Source organism: Struthio camelus, chromosome 15 (assembly GCF_040807025.1).
Source record: "Struthio camelus isolate bStrCam1 chromosome 15, bStrCam1.hap1, whole genome shotgun sequence".
NCBI classification, from domain to species: domain Eukaryota; kingdom Metazoa; phylum Chordata; class Aves; order Struthioniformes; family Struthionidae; genus Struthio; species Struthio camelus.
The window spans coordinates 13,849,686-13,875,490 of record NC_090956.1 but is presented as its reverse complement, the minus strand read 5'-3'; the positions used below and the strand labels follow the sequence as shown (position 1 = coordinate 13,875,490).

Here is a 25,805-nt window from a genome sequence, read left to right as displayed (position 1 = left end):
AGCATCAAAAACGCTTTTATTAATTAAAGCTTTATCCCCTTAACATAATTTTGGAGATATGCAGCTCAGAAGACTTTTTAAAAAATCTGCAGAAAGCACTTATTTTCAGCTCTTTTGCTTTTAAAAATAAATTCTGTAGTTTGCAGAACAGATCCCTTAAATGACCCTTAAAGTAGCCTTTTTAAATTTGACATTAGGCAAAATCTGGAATCTGCTTAAAGCTGGATTAAACATGAACATATATTTTAGAGATCATAAATACCATTGCAGGGAATGAGGCAGGCACATTTTGCAGGTGCAAAAAGGCTGGTTGTAAAATATAATGGGTTTACAGTCTTTTTTTTAATCCACAGAAGGGATAAAACAAAGTATGTCAGGAGTAGACAATGAGACACAAAGCTCATTTGTGCATCTCTAAAACTATGTGCAGGAGCCTACTGCTAAAAGGTCAATATGGAATAATGCTGCAATCAAAGCAGGAAAGGAACAATACTGTTTAGATGAGCCTTCAGTATGGAAGTGCTCTGAAGTGATGCTTTGATGTTGCTGTAGCAAGAGAAGCAGGTATTTAACCTTTAACCTGAGGGACTGATGATTTCTTCAATCCAGTTTTTCACAAAAACACATTTCAGGTTATCTGATTGCACTTCATCCCCAGCAGTGACTAAGTCTTCCAGTACATATTCAAGTAGCTCCACACACATTTAAACTCACATACACTGGATAGATTCCTTGACATTTTGACATTACCCATTCATTAGGGAGAAATTTAACAACCACCTCCTTGCAAAAACCCAGGTTAACAGAGTTTAACCCACTTAAACGACAAACTCCTTAGCAGGGACCGGATCTCCTCCCTTTCAACTTTTCTCCCAGCTCACTGTCCTCGCTTCAATCTTTGCACAGAGAGCGCTGACGCAGAACGAGAAAGAGCAGCTCTGGCAGACGTCAACACCACCCTGCGCACCGCGATCGCGGAGGCTTCACCCCACCTGTCAGGACAGCCGGCAGCGGCCAGCAAAGCCGCTGCGCGCCTCTCGGCACCACGCGGCTGCTGTCACCTGCAGGGGCGCTCTCGTGCCACGTCCTCCCCAGAGTCCTGGCCTCCCACCGCCCCGTCCCCTCCAACTTTTCTCTTGGCATCAAAATCATGGAAAATTAAACAGGGCTTTATAATTATTTTATGCCATGGAATAGTGTCCCATTTCAAGCCTCCAAAGCCAGGTAATGAAGTACTCACAAAGCATTAGTTTATCAAAACATGAAATTTGAAAAGAAAGTCAAGTAAGGGGAATATATTTTTAGATTAAAGGTTTTGTCCCACTTACAATCGCATAACGAAGCATAAATTCAGCCCATTTCACCAAGCATCTGATCTCATCCTCAAATCAAATGAATACTGAAACTTAGAATAGCTACTTCTCAAAAGACGACAGATTAGATGGGACCCAGCTACTTTCACCTGCTCATTTTATTTCCATGTTCCTTTTATTTTTTAAAAATATTAGATAGACAACGGCATCACTTAAGAAAAAAAAAAGTAATATAGACACACAGAAAAACTTTTTTTTTTAATCAGAAGAGCATTCAGGTACTGACTAATGCAGTTAAGAATAAATCAACATAAACCAGCTTTTTCCAGGAGGCAAACTGTTTTGGATCAGCTGAACAGGAGAGAGAGCGACTTTCTTTCAAAAAAACAAAAACAAACAAAACTCATTTATTTTATGGCTGAGAAGAGAGTCCTGAAAATGTGATCCAGCTTTAAATGACATGATGTCTGCTTCTGTTAATAGATAACCTGAAACTACTGAGGCATGAGCCTCCCCAGACATTTCACTGAGTGCCTTCGTAGATCCCAATAACCCTCTAAATGTCAACATTAGTATTTTCCTGTTCTTCAAAGCAAGAACCAACCCCGCAAGACCCCAGAAATACCACACTGAGTTTTACCCAGACTATTATTTATTTAGACTTTTCAACATATATGGAAGAAATACAAGGGTGCGAGAACTACTGCATGTCCTGAAAGGACAGCAAACAATGGGAAACAGCAATCAGCCATCAGATATCCAGAAAACACTGCCACAGTTCAGCGGCACTTTATACGCCCAAGCCATGGCTGCACTCTGCTTATTTTGGCAGTAACACTAGCAGTAAAAGCAAAAGCTGGAAAGCTATGCTGATGCAGGCACATTTCTCTTTTAAACTATCAGATTTCAGAGTCGGTATTTTAGTGAACAGACCTCTGAAAAACGCCCCTTAATGGAATAGCAAATTTCTTGGTAATGTCCTCACACCTCCGCACTATCTCAGTGCAAACAGCAGTTTCCCTTTTAATGTAAACCACCCTTCCAGTTCCTAGCTTAGATGAATTCAGCTATAACATCAATTGAGCATCATTCTACTCAGTGTAATACCGAAGTGAATATTAGAAGGAAGTGTAAGAGAAAGCACCATGACATAAATCGAGATTAAGCTAACACAACCATCCGAAGCCAAACGAAATGAAGCTCTTGCTTACAGAAGTTGACTCAGCCAGCCAGAAGAGAAAATGCTGAACGGGCCAACCTGTTTAGCAGAGATTCTTCCACAGAATGACAGGGAAAAAATCATTATTCACATATTAGCTTCTTTAGATCATTTTAAGGAAAAACATTTGTATACATACAATAATTTAGTACCTACTGTCAGAATTGATAGGGATATATAGACTTTCTGGAGCACGGCAAACATCTCATTACCCTGGGTAGTGTGGGATCTTTGTTCAGCACCATTTGACTTACAAGTTTCCCCAGAGGAATATATAGTGAGGTAAAACTATGCATGGCCAGTAGCTCCTACTGGCTTAGACATTAGCTCCCAATAATATATGATACCAGCAAACAATCAATACTTTAGGAGCACATAAGAAATAAGGAATGTATACATGGCATTTTCCCTGAACATATTTTCTTGGCTTTAGATGAATGGAAATTTCCTGAGCTAGACGTTGCATTAAGCCCCCAGGATGTTTTATACACCCTAGTAAATGATTCACCTTACACAGATTCGTTTAATTTCATTCTGAACTTGTTTGCAATTTTGATCTTTGCAACATCTCAGCTCCAGAATGTAATCACGCAATTTAACTCCACCAGTACAGTATTCCGTCAGTCACTACTGAACTTTAAAAGTCTGGGGCCAATCCGGGAAGAGGAAAGAGAGGAGAAAGAGAAGAGGAGAGAGCACAAAGCCAAGAGGAGAAAAGAGGAGAACCAAAGAGAGACCTACTACTGCTTTCTTGTGCACAAAATCAAAAAAAAAATTAAGTGCTCAACTGTGATTATTTCAACTTGCTAGCACTAAAGAGTATTACAGAAATACATTTTCTGAAATATTTTACATTTCTATTTCCAGTCCAGATATGAGGCAGAAAGGATATAGGCTTAAAACATGATGCTTCATATATGATTTACAACAAAAGTCAAAGTTGCCTGAACTAGTTCAGCACTTAGTTACAGATTTCATATGACAGAGGAAACTAAAGTTCAAATCAGTTATTTTCTTAGAAATATTTCACATATTCCTGTCTCACAACTCTACTGAATTTTTTATTTTGTCTTTCACACTAGCTCCAGAAATGGATAGTTCTAAGTGTCAGCCTCCAAAATTGTCCAAAATTTAGAGTCATAAAAATAGGCTAGCAGACACATTTGTATGGAAGTGGAGCCATCCAGGAGCCAGTTAAATCATTCCTCTAACTTATTTCATATTCCCAGCCATTAGTTATAAATTCCATTGATAGTCCATTATCTGAAATATTAATTTCTTATCTTATTTCATATATTCACATTTTGGATTTATCCTGCCCTTAAAGGAGAGATCACCTAGCACAATAAACTGACTTTTCAGGGTCAATTCAGGGCAAAAATCTCCCTACTAAATAACCTAATAAATATCTAAATAATCTAAACATCCACTACCTGATGTAAACATGGACAGTAATTTTCTTAAACATTTCTCCTTAGTGAAACAACATTTTAGAGAACCCACAGAAAGCTATAATAATGTAGCACATATAATGCAATTTTTAGTAAAGTTCTCAGTATTTCTCATGGTATTTTAAAGTTACCTGTGTCAGAAAACAAGCTACGCTGTATGCCTGCGCTTCCGCTGTACACTGATTTCTGTGCTTTCTAAGAAGAAACAGCTGCTTAGTAATGTTGGCACAAGATTATGGACACCAGTAACTGAATTTCTATCAAGAAGACCATAACCAAGACATGGTTTTCTTCATGAATTGGACAACTAATTTTAAAGATAATGAATAGCAAAATTAAAATATTTTTACTTCATCACTTAAAATTTTACTAGACATGATCACCTCTCTGGAAAAAAAAAAAGCCTACTGTTTGAACAGACTTGCTTTTCTTTTATGGAAAACAGTTTAATACTAAGCCTCCAACCTACGAAACGTACAAAACGCACTATGGTGATGCAGTGCAGTAATGCAGACAGGGAGCTAGAAAGCTAACCCCCAAATTAACACCATTACAAGAGAGACAAATTCATACTGGAAGCTCTCCCTCGCTCAGCGCGTTCCTTTCGAAGGAATGGCTAACTCCTGTCTTAGGTCATATCTTTGACTGTCATAAGAGCAGATGCTGACTCAGGAAAATATTTTTCCAAATCAGATGTGAATAAATGAGTTTCAGATTCATTACTTTAAAACTGGTGAAACAAAGAATATTCCCTAAGGCTTTCAGACTTGACTATGGAAGACAGTTTGGAAACGGAGAACATCATTCCCTCTTCATTAAGAGGGAATTAATTACTGCTGTTTCAGTGACATTTAAAAAATATAACATGGGCAAAGATCATCCATCTGAAAACCGGTTATTTCATTTGATGCATTTTATTTTTTAATCCAGTTGCGAAGCTTTTGAAAAGCACAAAAACCAAGCAGGCTCAGAATACAGAGATAATAAGAGTAGGTCATGAGAAAGCAGGAAAACATCACATCTTTGGAAAGATAACTGGTCAGTAAAGATTTAATATATTATTTCAAAATGCATTTGCATAAACTTTTGTCTGTTGTAAAACTATGTGCAGCAGAGTTTCTCACTTCACATACCATCCAGGAGAGTTGCAAGTAATAAATTATTACAGACTACAGAAACCTCATCCCGCCCCACTGACCTTTCCCTTTTTCCCTCACACAACACATTTCGAAGTCAACCATTTTTGTCAAATCCTTAAAAGCTGGGTAAAAGAACTTCTATATTTACTGTAACATTATCAGTTTAAGAAAAGAGTGAATCTTCTTTATCATAAATACTGTAGGGTGTTGTCAATCAGAAATGGTCAGAAAATACTGAGCCACAAGATTAAAAGTTGAAAAAATTAAGTCTGTTGCACGTTTCCTTGTGTTCCCATTGCAAGCTGTCATTACCTGCCCACAAGAATGATCAAGAACCTGTGCTTTTTATGAAAAATTAAAATACAAAATTTTCCTCTTAAATAGCTTATTTCTCTCCCATCTTCCCTCCTCTGTTCAGGTGAAAAGGTATGAACCACACAAAGGCTAAATACTAAAGTTTTTTCCTTTGATAAACATTTTGATGACAATCTTTCTGTAAAAATCTAAGAATAAATTGAAAATAATGGAATAAATATGAAAGTTGTTTTTCAATCCAAGTACGGAGATGTCAGCTGGCTCCCTAAAAGACTAGGGGGTTTTTTTGTTTTATTTTTACTTTAGGCACAGCATCACTTTAATTGACAGACCTAATTAACAGAAGGACCTGCTGGGCACAATCTGAATTATGTTCTAGCTGAAAGAAATGGAGATGTTTGCCTCCTAGTTATGCCTGTAACATATTGCAGAAGCTGCCAGCACAGCCCTGACCCATCCTGTATCTGTTCAGCAAACAACAGAGTGCACAAAGCTGTGAATTGGACACAATTTACAAGCACTATAAACACAATAAAAAAATCAAATTCAGGGCAATAAGCTTAGTGTTTGAGGGCTAAAAGGGCATCAGAGCCTTTGGGGGTTTTCTCCCACACTTTCTGTACCTAATGCCATGGGATTCTAACACGGATGGTTGTTTCCACATGACAGCGTGTGTTGGGGGGAGGAAATCACTTCTCATGTCACTCATCCTGTTCAGTTAGCTGTTGTCAGGTGTTTTTTCTAGCATCTTTGTTATTAAAGTATCTTGAAGGCTAGAACAGTCATATGCAGCCATTAAAGCTACTAGCAGCTCAGGACGCGTCTGCAGGCCAACAGTACCTTCTTGGGAGACAGTTCAAATCTGATAAACCTCTGTATGTGAGACCATACCTGTCTAAGGCCCTGCAGTGCACCAGAGCTGGCATCCCGGCATTCCTCCCAAGCTGCTGCTTATTTCTGCCAACCTGCCACAGACAACTAGGGAACAAGGCACTAATCTTGATGTGGATAAAATACCAAACATTACAATCATTCGCAGGAAGGCAGATGGAGGCCTAAGCAAACTTCACCATCAAATCCTTGAATATATAGTCACAGCTGTGACTGCAAATAAAAACTGGAAAAGGTTCATGATAGTGAGGGTGGCTGCAGGGCACTGCTTGCCTGTGGAATACAAGGGACTCCCTACTGCAGTTTCCTTGAAACAAGTTATATTGACAAGTTACATATTCCTTCTATTCTGCTGTCTTGCAGCTGTTAAAAAGCAAACAAAAAACACACAAAACAACCCATCTTTTGGAAATCTGTGTATACGAAGCTTTATGTTTGTGACTCCTTCCCTCTCCCCCCATCCCTTTCAACTCAATAATGTTATATATCAAACATCATGGTCTCAAAGCTCAAAAACTTCCCAACACATCACAAGAGGCTAACCCTAGCTAAAGCTGATCTAGAGACTGAAGAGTTTGAGAAACAACAGAGCTAGATGGAAATCCAGCAAAAGGCAACTTCAGAGTTTGATTCCATTTACATTAGGTGCCACATGAGCATTATTATTCAGTCATTAAGTATTGCCTGATTGATGGTATTTATTGCTGCACCTTTAAATCAAGGACTATATATATGGAAGTAAAGGGGACTAAGTCTTACATCTCCAATGAAGCAAAAGTAATTTTGAAAGTGATATTGAAAATACATATAGGTTAGACAAACAACCTTCAGGAATAACATAGGTATTACTTATTTTGACTTGCAGCAACAATACCAACTAGATAATCTTTGCAAGTCCTTCCCAGGTTTATATTCTATGACTCTATAATTACCAGGTAGTTCATCTTCAAAAAACTGTGAAGAAGCAGCAAGTTTTAAGATATGCAAGACAAATTGCTTATTGGATGCACCTGACGATGCTGATGAAAAGGAAAAAAAGATAAAAGTATAGGAATAGCTCCAACAAGAGATAAAGATGAAAACAGAAGAAATAGCAGTAATAAGGTAATCAGAACACACACATACTGAAGGAAAAAATAGGAATATTATATTTGCTAGGAAACAAGAAGGAGTTTGAGGAAAGAACGACAGGTCATCATCAAAAGAGGACGTAGATTCCACGGGGCAAGATGCATTAAAATCATGGGATCAAGGGAAAGCAGGGAAGGTGATAGCTTGATAAAGTCTAGATGAGGATGAAAAAGTGAGTGTTAAGTGAAAGACTGAAACAATTAATCTGGTCAAATAATTCATGAGATAGAGGATATAGAGGGTGAGTCAAAAAGATGAGGAAACATTTATATATTTTAAGAAAAAGAAAAAATTTGGTAGAAAAAGTGAAACATAATGTTTTTTGGTAAGATATAAGTCTAGATAGACAGAGGAGAGGCAGGTAAATGTAATACACTAACAAATAACTATTCATGCTTTTTGATGTCCTCCCTACAGAGATTGCAAGCTATTAAAGTCCTAAATTATACAGTTTCATCTCTTTCGTCCAAGCTGTAGAAACACATACTTTTAGCTCTACAGATCCCTGGTTTGATCCCTAATGCGTCTGCCATGGGAACGGCGATCACAGCATTACTAACAAGAAAAAGGTAGGTGCACTAAAGGTGGAAGTGACAGAGGAGGATGACAGAGCTCAGTCAGTTTAGTCATATAAAGGAAATCATCTTTCTAAAGAGAAACTACTCTGTGAGGCTAAAAGAAGGTGCAGTCATGCTGCATGACCTGTAGCTGAGTTTACGTGCCCACATTTACCACGTTAATTGGGTCTCTGCACAGCTCTGGCTTTGCAGAAACTGAAGGGAGAAAATACATAAGGCCACTTGACACTACTTGTCTGCTGGAACACCCCAATCTCTGATACGATCAAACACAAAGCGACACTTCTATCGCATGAAACTTCAGTGGCTGATGGTGTGCCATTTAATCCTTATTTAGGTGCCATCAGATAAAATACTAAGGAACACAGCAGTATGTAACAGTTATTTACATTGCTCTGGAAAGCACTGCACATGGCAGCTTATTTGCACCATCTGCTACAGAAATGTCAATCAAGGGAATCAAGGTAGACAGCTAGGGGTGTCCACATTGAGAAATCACTTAGGAGAAGAAAGAAATTCCAGTGGAAAAAATCTATAAAAATGAATAGCTTATGCTGTCAAAAGGACTAAAGCTTTTGAGGAAGAGCAGCAGCTGGCACAAGAGCAGCCAATCTGAGTTTCCGTAACTGTCCTGAATTCCCCTGCAGCCAAGCAGCCCCCTCTTTTCATGCTCAAGTGTCTGACAGGTGGCCTTATTTTAAATCTAATAGCAACCTCTTAGGGTTTTCAATAGCACAAGTGGCTGGTGAAAAGGACAAGAAATATCCCTTAAATAAACTATCCATCCAACAAAACAGCCTTAGCAATGGCTGAAATTAAGGATAGCTACCTCCTTAAAAATTCACAGCCTCAATAGCAGCATTCAGCTGACTATCTGTAATGCACAATTTAGCTGTCACCCAGGAAATGTAGCTTGCACAGGCTTGGCATGAGCTGCAACTCTGCCTCTGGTTCGGAAGACCTTGGATGAGGTTCATCTCACCTTATGGTATGTGTCTATCTTAGGCTGGGACAAACTGTGCTTGAGAAATGCCAGTTGAGAATGCCTTGAGAAATGATGATAGAGGGAGTCCAGAAAGCTAAATGGAGACACTGCAGAAGGAAATAATAGAAAGGATAACTTTTTAAAGAAGGGAACTTGGACTCCAGAGAAAGGTTTTGATAGCATATGCACATATGCATAGCAGATGCACTTAATTCACTCTGGGTAACTTAGCCTTCTCACTTAAAAAGCATCAAGGATAGGCATATCTTGATGAATTTGGATTGTTTTAATCCAATATTACTAACAAAAATATACACGCTATTAGCAAGCCTATACGTTCAGAAAAGATTACTAGAGTAAGGCAGTCCTCTTGCACTGATGCATACTGATACAAGCAGTGATTCGTATTCACACCTTTTGAGGAATAAGACTGGAATTGAGTCTTTCAGTCCAATTATGTAGAACAGGCCGGTTGAGAGAGGGAAAAAGATCGATAGTACTTAAGTCTAAACCTCAGAGCTGGAGGAGAAAGAACAATGACATTTTCAAACTGTCAGAAGCAGAATTAGGTAGGACATTTGAGACCATCTCATATCAACAGGTACTAAGAAGCTCAGAGTCACTACTTCAGATACGACAGCCAATACACAAGGCCATGCTGATTATAGGAGGGAAGAAAATCTAAGCATGGACCCAAAAGAACACCAAAAGGATCGGAGAGTGAAAAGCAGTTACAAGTAGTTGCACACTGGCCAGGTTTATCAAACAAGCTTTGTCAGAAATGCAGCCTGTGCCTTAGCTTCCTGTAAGAGAGTCCTACAAAGATAAGCAAAGAGTACGCTAATCATCACGTTCTGCTTTGAACCCACACTCAAATCCAGGTCCATTTGACTCTTCAGTCTTTTAATTTGAGAAATACCAGTTCTGTCCTTTGAACCTACAGTACATTGCACCTCAAATTCTCCATGACAGTTTAAAAAAGGCATACAAATTACAGGCAATCATTTTCCTTCCTGATATCTGTACAATTCAGTTGAAGAAAGAAGAGCCAAGTACCACACACCATGCCTGACATCAGTCTGTTCAGTATCATGGTAAGTATAGATCAGCATTTCCCAGTTTCTGCGAAGTCTAGCATCCTTTAAAACCCACAGAATAAACTTACCCAGTTTTCAGGCTGACCAAGGCATCTTCAACTCCTTTCTGATTATACTTGGTCATGTAAAGGTGCATATCTGGGTAGTTGTTTCTGATATTCCTCTCTGTGCTTCCATTTGGAACAGTTCCAAATCGAAAAGGAGGTGAATAATCATGCGGCCTTTGAAACTAGAGACAAAAGGGAAAAACAAAGTTTTTCAGGCACGCAAAATGGGTGGCTGTGAAGATGTCACTTAAGCACAGAAAATCTAACAGGGCAATTTCAGGCTGAAAAAAACCACAAGTTGTATAAGCTGCCTCAAACTTCTTCCAAGCAAATATTGTGGGTTAATTCAGTTCTACTGTAATAGAAACTGTGTCTTCACACCAGCTTAACTATACAGAAACATCTACATCCAAAGTAAAATCAGCTCAGTTTTGCCACTCCGACGTGACTTTCTCCTGGGCACTGTAATACGGCATAAGATACTGGAAGATGTTCCTCATCTGCCAGCAACTCCCTAGAAAACCAAAAATACAAGAAGACATGCTGCTATTTAACAAGATTAAAAAAAGAAAACCAATATTTTGGTAATACTCATTTCACACCTCTGCCAGTCCGAGCTAATACTCATTTCACTGAGTATATACTCATGAGACTGAGGCTCTCCACAGATAAAGAAGGCCAAAGGAAGCTCTTCACTGCTACTGGACAGGGAGCGTAACACCAGCTCTGCAGGATCCCTGGGGGAAGCTTGTGCCCAGGGCAGGAAGGGTGAGCTTGGCAGCTGCCCTTCATCCACTGCAGAGGTTCAGGGGGAACCACAGTCTCCCTGCATCTTCCCAAATGCTGCAGCAGCTACACCACTTGACACGAAAGAGCTTCTGCAGCTTTCACACCTCCGATCCTGGTCCCTGTTTACTTCTACAGTTTAAAACTACAAGCTATTTGCTTGTGCTCACATACATTTATTCTACAATTTTACCCTCCATATCTCTCTTACATCAGCACAAACCAGCCAGGGACTATCTCCAAAGGATTAGCAACAGCTCAGGGCACATTCAGGTTTCAGACTTGGAAATCATTCTGAAAATCTCGCATAAACAGACCTGAAGTTTGTGTATCCCTTTTCAAAATGTCCCTCTAACTATTAAGCGACACTTCAGGACTAAGTTAAAATGTTTCTTTAAGAATTACATTAAAAGGCCACTCAAATTAGAGGAGCTATTGGCTAATGAGGAAATTCAGTTGAGCATTAACAAAAGCAGGCACCCATGACTTCCGTGGTAAAACGCAGTCTGTTATTACTGCTGAAGTTAGAACAGCAATCCGGACACCCTGTGCTGCCAGAGACAGCCTTTGGGCTACATATGTAATACTCCTCTTTTCAAAGTTTGGTCTTGGGGCATTAAGAATTCCCATTATCCAGTGCAATTTTGAAATAGAATACAAATAGGCTTATACAAAAAGTGGGAGTATTTTCAATTCCATCAAACCTTGACTGTGATATTACCGCCGCAACAATATTTTCATATTACAGAACCACAATTAAATGCTTCATTTTAATTAAACATATTTTGACAAAGCTTAAAGGAATGCATTTTATTTTTGTCTACTCCTTTAGATAACAGACTTCTTACTTTTCTCACTTTCCCTTTTCACAGCTTTACTATTTAAATGATTATTTTGCTACTACCTTACACATTCTAATTGACCCAAACACTAAAATTATACTGCATACTAGTCACGGTTTTTAGTCTGTCTTTGCTCTTTCCTTTCTGTGCTTCCTATGCAGCACTGAGGCAAACCTTGCTCTTAAATATATGCCCAGAGATTCTACTGATGTAGGTGTAGCATGCTATTAATGTCATTTAAATATGCAGATAATTAATTTCTTAAGTAGTGAGATGGCTTCCAGTAACTCCTAATGTCTGCTTCAAATTTTCCTATAGGCTGAACTGTAGAAAAAACTTTTAAAAAATCAACACCACATTCAAGACCTGTAAAAACTGCTGCTGTTCATGTGGTTGACATTTTTTGGAAATTCAGCTGAGGTGAGCCTTCTGCAAGCTTAACTCATAACACTGGAGCATGACAGGAGAATTGGAGGAATGAGAAGATCATGGCGGAATATCTTGGCAATTTACAAATTGACTTTTTGTCTGAATATTCTCAACTTTTCAAGTACATTCATATGGGTGAAAGTTGTTGTCAAGGGAGGAGGAATCCTCACATAGGAAGCCTGAAGGAATCAAGGCATCAGTTCTAAACTGAACATTCATGTAACTCATAAATATTTCTGCAGGAGAGCAGAGATTAATAAAATGGACTTGTTCATTCGAAGACCATAGGGGATAATAAGCAATTGAAGCAATCAAATAACTCTTATATGGATTTCAAATACTGGCAATTCAAACAGACAAATAGTTCCAAGCACCATCCATTAATGGGAGTTTCTTGGCACCTCACATTCAGCCAACAACTTTTAGGAGTCATGAGATAATTTTAGGAAATCATTATTTGCTACTACTGCCTGCTCATAGACAAACTGTAAATGAGAAAACAAAGATAGAGGTAATTTTTTTTTTTTTTTTTAGCAATAGTGCACTAATGTGTGTATAAAGGTTCAAGGTGTATAAAGTTCTCATCAATATTTTTAAATTTACCTTCTAAGACCTGACATGCCTTGGAGAAACATATAAGCTCTACGACTGCAGCAAAGAGCCATGTGGCAGGCGTGAGAGGAAATATGAAAGCATCAAGTCTATACATGCGCTCATTTTCCCTGAAGCCCCATGATGGGAATTAAAATATATCATGTCTGCCAGGAGGCAATTTTCTTTCTAGATACTTTGTGAAATGTTGAAAAAAAATTTTATTGTTAATAAAATCCTTAAATTTAATGCAGAAGCCCCCTGTTTGACTCATAATTGCAAAGAGATCTGCTGTTATTCAGAAGACTAAACAATTCATTCTTGTTTCCCCCTGTTCTGCCTGCTGCTAGATCTGTGGCGCTCACAGTAACAAAACTCCAATCCTAGAGATCGAGGGTTCCAATAACAGATGTCTGAGCTGAGAAAACAGTCCTATTACTTTTGGCTTGTTTTATCTATATGCCTTAATAAAACTGATAATTTCATTAAAGTCAGTAATGTGATCTTTCACAAGCATTAAACACTGAGTTAATCTGATGATTTGCAGGCTTGCCAAAAAAGGTTGCTACTCAGAGCAGCTGTTAGTTACTGTTCTAGGGTATTTTAAGGAACCATGGCAAAAAAATATTAAAATAGTAGAAAATAGTAAATATTCTCCCTCAACTAACACAAATTTTAATGGCAATTATGGCTGGTTTGGGGTGACAGAAAAACACCCACATTTAAACTTTATGCCTTCTTCTTTTACCAGATGGAAAGTGCTCGCATCCTGATTTCAGCTGGTTTTTGAAAAACACGACTCCTCCAGTCAGTGATTCCAAGACTGTTACTATAATTGTCTGTTACTGAAAAGCAATCAATATCTACGTCTGGCAACGCTGAAAAAGACAGTATTAGACTGTGAGGGTCTAATACTGAAATGGAGAGAGGGATTGGGGTAAGAGGGTCACCCTAAATAATCCATCATCCCCTGCTGCCTTTTGATCTCACTCTGGTTCTAATATGGCACAGACATATCTGTAAGCAATTACAGAGCATGTGCCATGTATCTTATTGCATATAAAAATAAAAACAGCGCCACAAGAATACTGTGAATCTTGCAAAACTAAGGAATCTGTAAAAGGCATATGTCAGGCTGCCTATTAACCTTGGATATAATCCTTAGCCCGCATGCACGTGGGGCACTTCTCAAACGCAACTGTGTGGAGGAAGCAGGGAGACAACAGCTCTGCAAGACAACTCAGTCCACCGCTTTCTACTCTCCTTTAGTAATCTTATCTCTATTTCTTTTCATGAAAAAGGCATAATACGGTCTCAAAAGTAACGGCTTCTATGAATACCTGCTTTGCTGGATGCTTTTGGACTCATTTTCTGTACCTTTTTTATGAACACAAAGCTTTTAAAAATCTTTTACGTATACAAGGATGTCAAAATATAATTTTCTTCTCGTCTTCTGAATCATTCGAGTTTATGAACACCCACCCCTAGTCACTCCAGTACATGCTGTGCCATGTATTTCTGGGTGTCATATAGATGGCATGGCATTCAAAAATTCATTGGCAACATGATGAAGGATGAGGAAACTCTCAAGAGGTCTCAAAGCCAAGAACAAGGGTAAATACCATGTCGTTTTATGTTCAGCAAAACAGACAGGTGATGCTAGAGTGTTACACGTTTCTTGAATGGAAGTTGTTGAAAGCTGAGGATCAGGGATGACTGCTCAGAGAAGGGTTTTTTCCTGGCTTCTCTTTTCCTCCATAATCCATCATGCGTGGACGTGGACTGAGAAACCCCAATATCTCTACCTAGCAATACTTTATTGCATTGACAAAAGAGTTTGGCTTTTCAGTTGTGACAGTAGGAAAAAGTGGGGGGACGGAGAATAACGAAATGATTTACCCACCAAGCATTAGTTTGTGAAGGCCAAATTAACTAATACAGATAGTAAAGCAATCAAGTTTATGGATTAAAATTATGCTCAGCTACTACAATTTTTTTAATTAACCAGAAGGATACCTTTATTAAGTCCCTAGCTATTTCCCTATTTTAAAAAATTGTCAACTTCTCAAGAAATTCTTGAACTTGTAGATATTATTTCTTTAAAATTAAGTTTACTCATGCCCACTTCCGTCCCTTCTTGCAGGCCCCTGCCCGTGAGTGTTTTGCCTACAGCAAGGATCAGAGTTCTCCAGTGAAAAACTCCTAAGAATTCCTGAACTATTCTACTACTAACAGGACATTAAAGCAACACAACAAAGAGGGAAGAAAAATAATTTAACATGAATCATATTATATTACCATCAATTGCCCCTAATTATTTTAAATGTTAAAAATCTGAACAAGCTCAGGATTGTAGAAGAGGCAAAAACTGTGTACAACTAGAAGAATAGTTGGAAATAAAGGTAACAGATCAAATGAATGATAAGAAGATTGCACAAAAGCAGGTGCTATTTTCTAAAGTTTTTTTCTATTTTTATTTTACTTATTTTGAAAATCAAATTCTCCCTAGCTGAAAGAACAGAAAAACGACAAAAATAAGGAAGTCACTAGCCAATGGCTACTGATCAAATGTGGAAATTTTTCCCAGCCCACAGGCTCTGCAAAGCCTGTGGGCTGGGACAGAGAGGTGGATGGGGTGTACCAGCAGAACCGAAAGCCAAGGCTGGGTCAGGTGCAAGCCAAGTCCTACCAAAACCAGGATCTCCCAGAAAAACATCTGTGCTTTGCACAAACAGGAGAAAGGCATTTTTCAGTTCCTTCTCTTTATTTGTTTTAATCCTCAGGAGAATAATACCTTTGATCTATCCCTAGGTATATTATTTTAAAATACAGGTATTTTTAATAAACTTCATGCTCTTCCAAAGGTTTTCTCAACAATGTAACTTCATAAAAACAAAATTACCATCCCTTTGTTTTCTTTTTTTCTGTCTTCGTGCTAGCCATGCTTGCAATTCATGCTGTGATAATTCAAGAGAATGCTCAAAGGCTAGTCATAAAAAACAGTTAAAACAAAAAGCAGACACAAGGCTGTTTCAGTTGTCGCCTTCTTTTGAATAACAACTTTCTTTATTTTCTGTCCTTTAAGATAAAGCCCTTGAGAAGTTCTCCCCTGTGCTATACTCTATTTAAATATTACTTCTGAATGTCAATATTTAGTTTCATTTTAAAATAACTGGGCACAATCTTGAAAACAGAGTGCCCTTCGTGTGCTTTATGCATATCTATCAGAACAATAATTTTGCAAATGGACTTTTTCCACTCTGTGCAATAGCGCCATAACAAAGCAGTCACACAAATGAAATAAAAATTAATTAATTGTAAGGACTCTGATTTATAAACCTATTGATTAAAAGTCACAAGAAAGTACAAAGATCTGGGAAGCACACTTCCAGCAGAAGAAAGCTTGAACAATATGCAAAACCAGACTATGTATTATTTGTCAATTTGTGCCAAACTTTAGTAGGCTTTAAGTGAGCTATCGCCGCTTATCAGCTGTGGCAGCTCACCTATGACAGCTATCACAGCTCAAAATGTGATTCTTACCAAAAGATTCTTGAACCAAAGAAAGCCACTTCCACAAACGCATCCAAATTCTGCGACTTACACTGGGTAATTTACATATCCACTTTCGAGTGCTATCACAAAAACCAAACTTTCTTACCTGTTTAACTTTCCTATTTATTCTTTCTGTTTGAGATAGGAAAAACTTTCCAACGTCCACAGAACATAGGTATCACCTGATACCATTTCTCTTTGCATGAAAAGAGAAAAGACTTTGCTTCAGTTCCATTCACTGGTTTCAGATAATTACTGGATAGTTGTTTTTATTAACGTTTTGTCAATTAATACATTACTAATATTCTATGTAGATGCATTTAAATAATTTTAAACACATCTTTCACGTATTCACGTTGATTTTTTTTTCATTTTTCAAACTAGGTATATTGGTGAGTTACTTCTTTTAACCAAACATGAATCGATTTCCATGACAAAATAAATGTATTTTTCAAGTAATAAAGTCACCTTTGAGAAGGTAACACAAAGTCTTTGAAATTAGTCAGATCTTGTCATGCTCTGGGTCTTAGGCTTTTAAGTAAAGGGTTACACTAAGAATTAAACTATCCAGTTTTATTACCTTGCTCAGAGTTTTTTTAGTACACATTCACAGAATCAATTGTGAAGAATGGGAAAATGGAGACTGTCCTCTTTGTAGCCAAAAGACCTACCTTTTTATCACTCAGTCCAGTCACTTGGTCAACAAATTCCTCTTGAATCATAAATGCAGCCAGGTTGGCAGTATAACTAGCCAGGAAAATGACAGCAAAGAAGGCCCAAACTGACACCATGATTTTACTAGTTGTCCCTTTGGGGTTTTGCACAGGCACAGAATTGTTGAACACCAAGCCCCAGAGTAACCACACTGCCTTTCCGATGGTAAAGGATGGTCCATGTGGATCTGTAATTGCAAAGAGCAGTGATTTCAGTTACAATTAAATTAAACCTTGGCAAGATACCCTACATAATAACAACAAAGTACTCACAAAGACATAGTTAAAAAATATTTCAATACTTATTCACTCTACTCCCGATGGAATCTATCATAGGCACTCTCTACTGTAATGACATTTCCATTTTTGTTAAAAAATTATTTCAGCAGTTTTCTATAGGAAAATAACTTCAAATGCTTTAAAACAAAAACTGAAAGCATGCACCAGATCTAGGTTTGGAAGAGATGTAGACTATGCTATCTCTCTTGCAGCAAGATATGTGCCACAGTATTGTCCCTTTCAGTCTTCCATGCCAGCTGACATGTAAAATGGAAAATTGTGGGGTTAATACTTAAGAATTCAGTTCTAGTATTTTTCTCATCCAAATTATTTTTTGTAATCTCTAGTCTTCCAACATTATGCTTTTTTAACATTGTGTACCCTCAGATAAGCATAATTAAGATCAATATGGGATAATATTTCACCCACATTTAAGTAACTCCCTACCCAGAGAAATCAATCAGTAAGTCAACATGAAGGAGCTAATCACCTAGATAACTAATTTGCAGTGAAGTGGACTAAGGCTGCCTCAGATGTACTGTGTTAGTTGCACTGGCTTTAGCTGCACTGCTATTACAGGCAAAAATCTGGCCCAGGTAATCCATGCAGTTCCTTAATATTTGTTATTGCTGTTTTCAGTCAGCTTTAAATTCATTCAAAAGCAAGAACAAGCAGTCAGCATAATGCCTTCATTCCCATATAGTGCCACAAGTGGATTACCAAAACATTACCAACCAAAAAGGGCTTATTTGTACAGCCTTCTGAGAAAAAAGGCAAGACTATTCTTACCCGACAGTAGGCAACTACAGTGCAGACATCACATATGACTAGTTATCTAGATTCCCTTTATAGTCAATATAGAGGAATAGGTCTCCCCTGAATCTGAATCATCTGACCTTTTTATAAGTATCTATTTTTCAATTAAATGGCAATTTAGACAAGAAGTTCAGATGCAGGCACCTGCAATACTGTCCCCTTCCTTTCTCCTTACACTCTAGGGACACGCACTAAGAATCAGATTTAATTATACTTCCTTAACTCATTCTCTATTCCTCTGATTTACAAGAACTTACATCAATGTAATAGAGGATTTGCTATTACTAAACAAAGCAATAAACAGAAATATTCACAATGGAAGAAATAAATAGACTTAAAGGGAATCTTCTAATAGAATAAACCCAAAGTGCACATACTTGGTGCATGTTCTCATTTCAGTAGAACCACTCACTAACATAGTGCAAAATTTTCATGATACAATCAAGCACAACAGCTTAGATTATCTTCCTTCTTTTTTGCAAAAGTGCTGTATAATGGAGCTGGCTCGTGGTTTATGAAACTACCCTTTGAGGCCATTTACGACTGAGCTGATACATGGCTAATGTGTATTTTCTGAGCAGCAAGATAAGAAAAGTATATGCCAAGGAAATAGAGTATAAAGTTCTGTTTATGTCACTGGAGATAGTAGTAGTAGTACCACTGAGCTCCATCCTAACAAAAAATGCCTAGGAAAGGTAGTAATCTACATAGAAAACTCCCATTTATTTTAAATTTCCCGTGTTTTAAATGAATGGCAACTGGATTTAAGGTAAGTTTCTAGAGACAGGTTAGGATGGTATAGTGCCATAATATGCCTTTGTAGCTATAAGTACACTACATAATCAATTCTAGCACATGAAGTGGCACAGGAAAGGAGAATAGCCTAGCCCCTAAAACCCTAACATGCACATACACCTCTGCTTTTTCCTTCCTAAGTATGGTGTTTGTCATTATTCATAGACCAGCACCAAAAATGATTTATTAAATACTTTAATAAGGTAACAGAATTTATTATTGGAAACAGTGACCAGAAGGTTCTCTAGGCAATTACTGATGTGTGTTTTAATTGCACATTCCTAATTTTTAAAGGTGTCAAGTCAGGACTCACTCAGTGGAAATCATAGGCTCTCAAAATTAAAAGAAGTAAAACTAATCTTATTTTGATATTATTTTAAGAGGGGAGAATTTTGGCCATGAGCAGATTCATAACTTTTCCATAACAGTATTGGGCTTTTTTCCCCCTCTGAACATAATTAACCTACCTAAAGGTAAGTAGCTGATGGACATTAAAGTCTACTGAGGTTCTTCTAGGCTTTACAAAGTGAAACTAAAATATCAAAGACGTGGCAGGAAATTGAGCGAAATGAGTGTAAATACTGCCCCTAAATGACTATTTTTTCCTGGTGATTATCACACAGATTCTCTGAAGTAATATTAAATATACTTTTTCTGAAGAAAGACAGTCTAACCCTACAGAATAATTTTATTTTGGACAGTGGTTACAAATGTACCAGTTTACTGAAATCGTAAGATCATCTGATCATTAGGATAATTTCCCTTTTCAGGCAACAAACTAAACACGCAAACTAGAATAAACCATTAGCCTGTAATAGTCTCCAGGACTGTTTTCACCAAGATGGAAGATCTCTTGATATGAAATGAGGCAAGTATGATTTAGAAGTCATAAATAGGCCGCATACTGAACTGAACATAAAATAAGGAAAGAACAAGGGCGCCAAAATAGATGAAACCCTCATTCTCAGGTCAAAGTGCTAATAATTGTAGTCCTCGCTGAGAAAGGCAAGTTCTGTATTAAATTTTTTGTCCTGGCATATTTTGGAAATGAAGGGAAGTTTCCAAGTCACGGATGCTAAACAGTACAAAGTGATGTTCTTCTGCCACTGCCCTCATTTCAACGCTGAGTTCATCACAAGAGAGCCATATGTTTTTATAAAGACTATATAAAACTACACACAGCTTAACAGCTGTTTTTCCCAGATTACCACCAAACCACACTAGTTTAGATCATCATCTTTCAACTACCTGTGAAGTTATAAGAGTCGGGAGCCTGCAGAACTTATTCCAATGCTTTTTTAAGCTGACGCTCTGCAACTGATAGAGTTCAAGCACCAAACACTGCTTGAACATGACTCTAATATCACCCTTCTCTCTCTTCATTGCAATGAATTAGAATACAAACATGAGCATGTAAGCTCTCAAGAAAACACATTTTAAATTAAGTGCAACAGAGTTTCATAGCTGCTCACACTGTTTTATTCCTAGGTCATGTTTATCTACAAAGACAGAGGGCAAGGCATGGAAAATATGATTTTTGTAGAACTTTAGGGTTGTGTAAAATGCAAAGCTTACCTCTCCCTTGTGCTAAGTTCCTGTTATATCCTACAGGACTAAAGTACTCAAATATAAAGACAGCCATGGCAGACACAATGAGAAGCATCACAAACATCATCACCCATACAGAAGCACTAAAGGGCTCTGCAGCAAAACAGACAAGAGAAACAGAAACACAGTTCATTAAACCAGGCGCAGCACAGCCCAAATTCTTATGTCTCCAGCTAGGCAAGCCCCGCGGCTTTCTGTAAATGAGCTTTTGACAACCAAAACGCTAGAAAAGAGCCAAGTATCAACATATAAAGAGATCAGTTGTCCTCAAACACTACAAGAAAGCAGGAAAATCTACAACCAGCTGCTGTTATTATGCACAAACTTAATACAGTTAAAATCTTCAATGTAAGCTGCAATTCAGAACAACGACTGCACACTTTTCTACTTTATGTGACAAAGCTTTAACTGACACCGAGTGGAAAATATTGATTTGACCCACTGCTTATTCAGTTCACGATTACATAAAGTATCCCATTTCTATACATCGTATGGTATGCACATTTATCAACATAACGGTCCAGCCAGTATGACTGTGTTTCAGCAAAGCAAGAGCAACTAAGAGCATATGTTTAAGACTTTTGGTAAAACAGCAAAGTACATATCTCTCTAGCTTTCTATCCAGCTTAAAGTGGTAGGAAGAAAGTCAACGGCTTGCATTAACATATTTTACGGTTCAGAAAACTTTTCTGTGTGTTCTTTTCCATCTACCTTCATTGAAGGTAGTTGTTTCTACGAAGGACAAACACATCCTTTTGCAAGTCTCGCTCTTGGCTGTGAGCAAATTTCTGTAATCAAGGCCCCCCCAGTAAGAAGTTTTTATGGAAAATGGAATGTCAGTTTGAAAGACAGAAAAAACATGATTAAGTAAAAGTAGATTTAAAGAGAAAACTAAAAAGCAGTTTCAAATCCCAGAACAGCAGTAATTATTGAAAGCATTGGATACGGTAATAGTATGTGATAACAGAAATAGGGAACAAGTTCTTAAATATCTTCTTTGCTCAATCACAAATTCTTCTTTTAGGAAACGCTGTTGTAGCTTTTATGGCATAAGGCTATTGAAGAAAGTGTTGTATGGCAAAGTGATATCCCTTTGTTAGGCTAGCTCGTTTAGGAGCATTTTATATCCTAATTCTGATAAATGCTGCAAGTGTTCTAAAGTGTGAGAAAAAAAAATCTTACCATACTATTTCAAATTAGAACAGAAACAAGAAGCACTGGAAGTGACATGAAATGCGTTTGTTCCTATGCTTTGACTGTTGCTGAAGGGCCAAGAGGTTCCTCCATCTTAACTTCTTCAGACTTTGGATTGAGATTGAGACCAGGAACCACTGAAAATACTTCCGTCATTATAGGAAATGATTGTGAGTGAGAGGTGAGGTAAAATGAGAAAAATGTAGGCCGATCTGAACTTTCCCAGAGTTAACATGAATGCATCACCCAGAACTAGAATGTAGCGTAATAATTTGGGCCCAAGTGTATAACTGATCATGAGATCAGTTGCCTTTGCTAGAATTTCTCCCGAAAATTGGAACCAAAAAGAACCAAGTTCCAAACAGCCCCACTTGTGATTTTGGATGTGTAAAGAGATAAAGTTGGGAACTTTCAAGCCAAACTGTTTCATTTCTGTTTTTAAGAAAAGGTTAAGGGAGGTTTACTATTTTTTAAGAGAGGCTACAGAGATATTTCAATTAATACAAATATTTGTTTCGAGGAGTATGGTAAGCAATCAAATAAGAGAAAATTCTTAAAACGTAGGGATAGAGCAGTTCAGAAGCAAGCAGAGGTAAATAACATTCTCCAGTCAAATATAGTTCAATGCAAATATTCAGTACACTGTATTCACTACAAACATTCTGTTAACTCACATATTACCTGGAATCATAGTAAATGAAAATTAAAGGGATTTGAATATGTAGTTAAATGAAGGAGAACAAAAACACTAGAAATAAGAGAAAAGATTTTACCAAAAAAAAAAAAATTTGAGGAACCAGTTGGAATGGGAAAATATAGTGATAATTTGAATGCATTTCCATGAAGTGGAGACACAGCATTATCATATAACTTTTACAGTATTCTCATAGAAAAAAGAAAGACTTCAAAAATTCTTTTATCAAAAGTATCAGTGTAGAAATGCCAATAGCAATCTGTCAAAATCCAAATAAGGCAAAGGGCAAAACAAGACAATCCAGAAACTTGAGTGATAAACAATAGTTTAAGCAGAAAATTTTTTAATAATTTAAGTAGTCTGGTAAGGAGGTAGAGAATTAAAAGAAGCAACAGTAAAATAAAAAGCTATTTAGAATAGCAACTATTAAAATTGAACAAGTACAGAAACAATTGAATAATTAAGTTAATTTTCCTGTCATAGTATAGATCAATACATGGGTTCAGCATTGTCATTTGATTTGCAAAGAAAATTTCCCCCAGACAAACATCAGATTTTATAAGAATTTTCAGTACAGAGTTACAATATGGCAGAAAAATACTAGTATGTGAGTTGCTAGTACACATTTCAAAAGACCAGCAACGGAGAATACTGAGCACTGAACAAGAGGTCTTACTCCACAAACTTTTGACTTTTATCAAAAAAAAAAACCCTTACAAAATTATTATAGATGTATAGTTTTCCTATTCTGCCCATGCTTCCAAAAACAAAAACTGACCTTACCTATGAACTCTCTTGCTCCCAAACGCACAGAAGTTTGGATTTGGGTTTGCTTCATTTCGTTCGTTTGTTTGTTTCTAAATAAAGTTGAATGGAATCTCTACAGAATCTTTAATAATATATTTGTGGATTTGGTATATATGAATTTTGGTAAGATATGAAAATGTTTTAACACAAATAACAATTATCATTTATAGGAGACACCCACGTCAGAATTAGAATGCAACAAATAATGAGCCTGCAGTCGCCTTGACAGTGACTTAGATCTATTGGGCACAACCACAGGATAGAAAATCTGGTTCAGACAAAACCCTGTACTTGTCCACACTCATCATAACAAACTAAAAAGCCAGATAGGAATTATAATCAAGTGTTATTTAGAAAAATAATACTGTATTTCACATTTTTATGTCTTTTAAAACAATTATGCAAGATTGCTCCATTTTTATGCATTCACTTAAAATAAAACCTATGAATGAATTGAGTTACCTATCTGATAGTATTTTACTAGGCAAAGCATTTTACCACCATTGACATCTGATTAAAATACACAGTTAATTCCAGTTCAGTGACATTTTTGTCTATGTCTAAAAAAACAGAACGCAGTTCTGAGAACACAGATTTGATTGGCACAGTAAATCAGATTTCTCCAAAAGTAAGGCTATTGTGTAGAGCTTTATAAGACAGGGGTTATTTTTTCATTTAAATTCCTATGCATGTCCAACTAAACCAATAATGTTAAATGTATTTTAGAAATCTAATAACTACGTTGTTGTGAAAAAAGCAAAAGCAGTCTCTGTTTTGATTGTAGCTGTAAGCAGGTTTTTAAGAGATAAGCAGATTCCATAGCAAACAAAAATCAACTGCACTTACAGTACCTTTTGGAAAATGCCACAGTACTTATAGTTCAAATTAAAACATGCAGCGACTACAATTTTAAGAATGAATTAACTATACAAGTCAATGACTCACAGAAATGAAAAACAACTATCCAAATGTTTTCCTAGAAAGAGGATCCTCTTACAATTTTTATCAATCAGTCTTTTACTCAGAAAAAAAATTAACCACCAGCAAAAACTGTTTAGGTATCAGCAGGTTTGAGAAGTTATGTGATCACTCATTGTGTTTCATTCTTTGTAATATGCCTTTATGAAATAGGCATGAAAAATAAGCTCCGTAGTTAAATGACGATTCTGGTACAAGAAAATCCAATTATTTGCCCATCTGTATTTGATACTACACTAACGATCAGCTCCTCAATGACTACATGTGATTACAGCAGAAGTGAAGAACTCGGCAATCTAAAAAGAAACCATATGGTCAGTGATACAAAAAGGGCATCACTGCTGACCCAATGGACTTGAAGTTACTAAACTGTTTCATGAGACATCTGAGAAATATTGATTTTTTTTTTTCAATTTCACTTGAATTATTTTAATGCCACTAGCAATATTTTCCTACGCAAAATATCTTTAAAAATACTGGCCCCCAATAAACAAAGGGAGACAAAACAGCATTTCCTCTGGACACTTCCGACCCATCTGAGATGGCTCATTCTCTTTTCAGCGTCAGCTAAATACAGGCTAACCACCAAACACGGAAGTGAACAATAAGTACTAAAATAAAGGCAGAAGAAAAATAATGAAAGGGGAAAAGGATAATAGAAAGGAGTGGTAAACAAGTGAAGGAGTGAAGACAGAAGTCTTCACTTCTTCCTATCCCACCTCCTTTCTATCCAGCCTTTCATGGCATCACTACTTCTCCATCGTTGAAACCCATCACCACAGCAGCTGGAAGGAAAGATAGAGAAAACATTCCGAAGTTTTCCAGTGGAGCATTATGATGCTCAGCATGGAAGCCATAGGCATCTGTTGTCAATTTAGCTGTCAGATCTATTTTAATTATAACAAAGTCTCCTTTTCTTAACTACTCTACAAGTTTTTTTATTATTATAATTATTTTGTGAACCTAAGTATTCAAAAGAAATTAAGTGATTATTAGCCAAACAAGCATAAATTAGAGCATATAAAAAGTTTTTGAGGAAGTACTTTTTCCAACACAAGGTTTTGGGGATTTTTTTTATAATGAAAACATTATCATTTGTTTTCTAGTTACTACACCTGAAGCCAACAGCATTTTCAACCTGCATTAGGCTCTTCACTCCTATTAATCAGGATGTCAACACCATACAAACTTCCTAATACCTAATTCAAAACCTGATAGAAACATGTAAATACAGTATACTGGTTGATGAGCGGCGAAAGCTACCCAACTCTATAGAATGCAATTAAATGATCTGAAAGGGTTGGAGAATCATACCTAGAAAAGCAGAAGGTGAAACTGTGCCATTGCTCCGTGACACCATGACACTAATCCCCGTCTCAACAAACGGCACTGAAAAGTCAACCACTTCGGAGCGCTCTTCATTAATAGTGAGAGACCCCACAGCCATGACTGCACGATGATACACCACCTGATCGACAAAAAGACGACACCAATAGCATCACTCAGTAGAGAATACCACATCTCCAGATGAAGAACAAAGATTGCTAAGTTT

The 25,805-nt window shown here is 37.2% G+C and overlaps 1 protein-coding gene across 5 annotated transcripts in view; it reads right to left on the bottom strand.

Moving 5' to 3' along the window:
• The window catches only part of GRIN2A (glutamate ionotropic receptor NMDA type subunit 2A), a 199,706-nt gene that overhangs the window by 31,573 nt on the left and 142,328 nt on the right, over positions 1 to 25,805 (bottom strand). For all 5 annotated transcript variants that reach the window (XM_068908620.1, XM_068908623.1, XM_068908624.1 and 2 more), the window contains 4 exons: positions 25,568 to 25,721; positions 20,548 to 20,673; positions 17,041 to 17,270; positions 10,188 to 10,348 (listed from right to left, as the gene is read on the bottom strand). In XM_068908620.1, the coding sequence (XP_068764721.1) occupies positions 10,188 to 10,348; positions 17,041 to 17,270; positions 20,548 to 20,673; positions 25,568 to 25,721 (671 nt within the window). The remainder of the gene's footprint in view (positions 1 to 10,187; positions 10,349 to 17,040; positions 17,271 to 20,547; positions 20,674 to 25,567; positions 25,722 to 25,805) is intronic.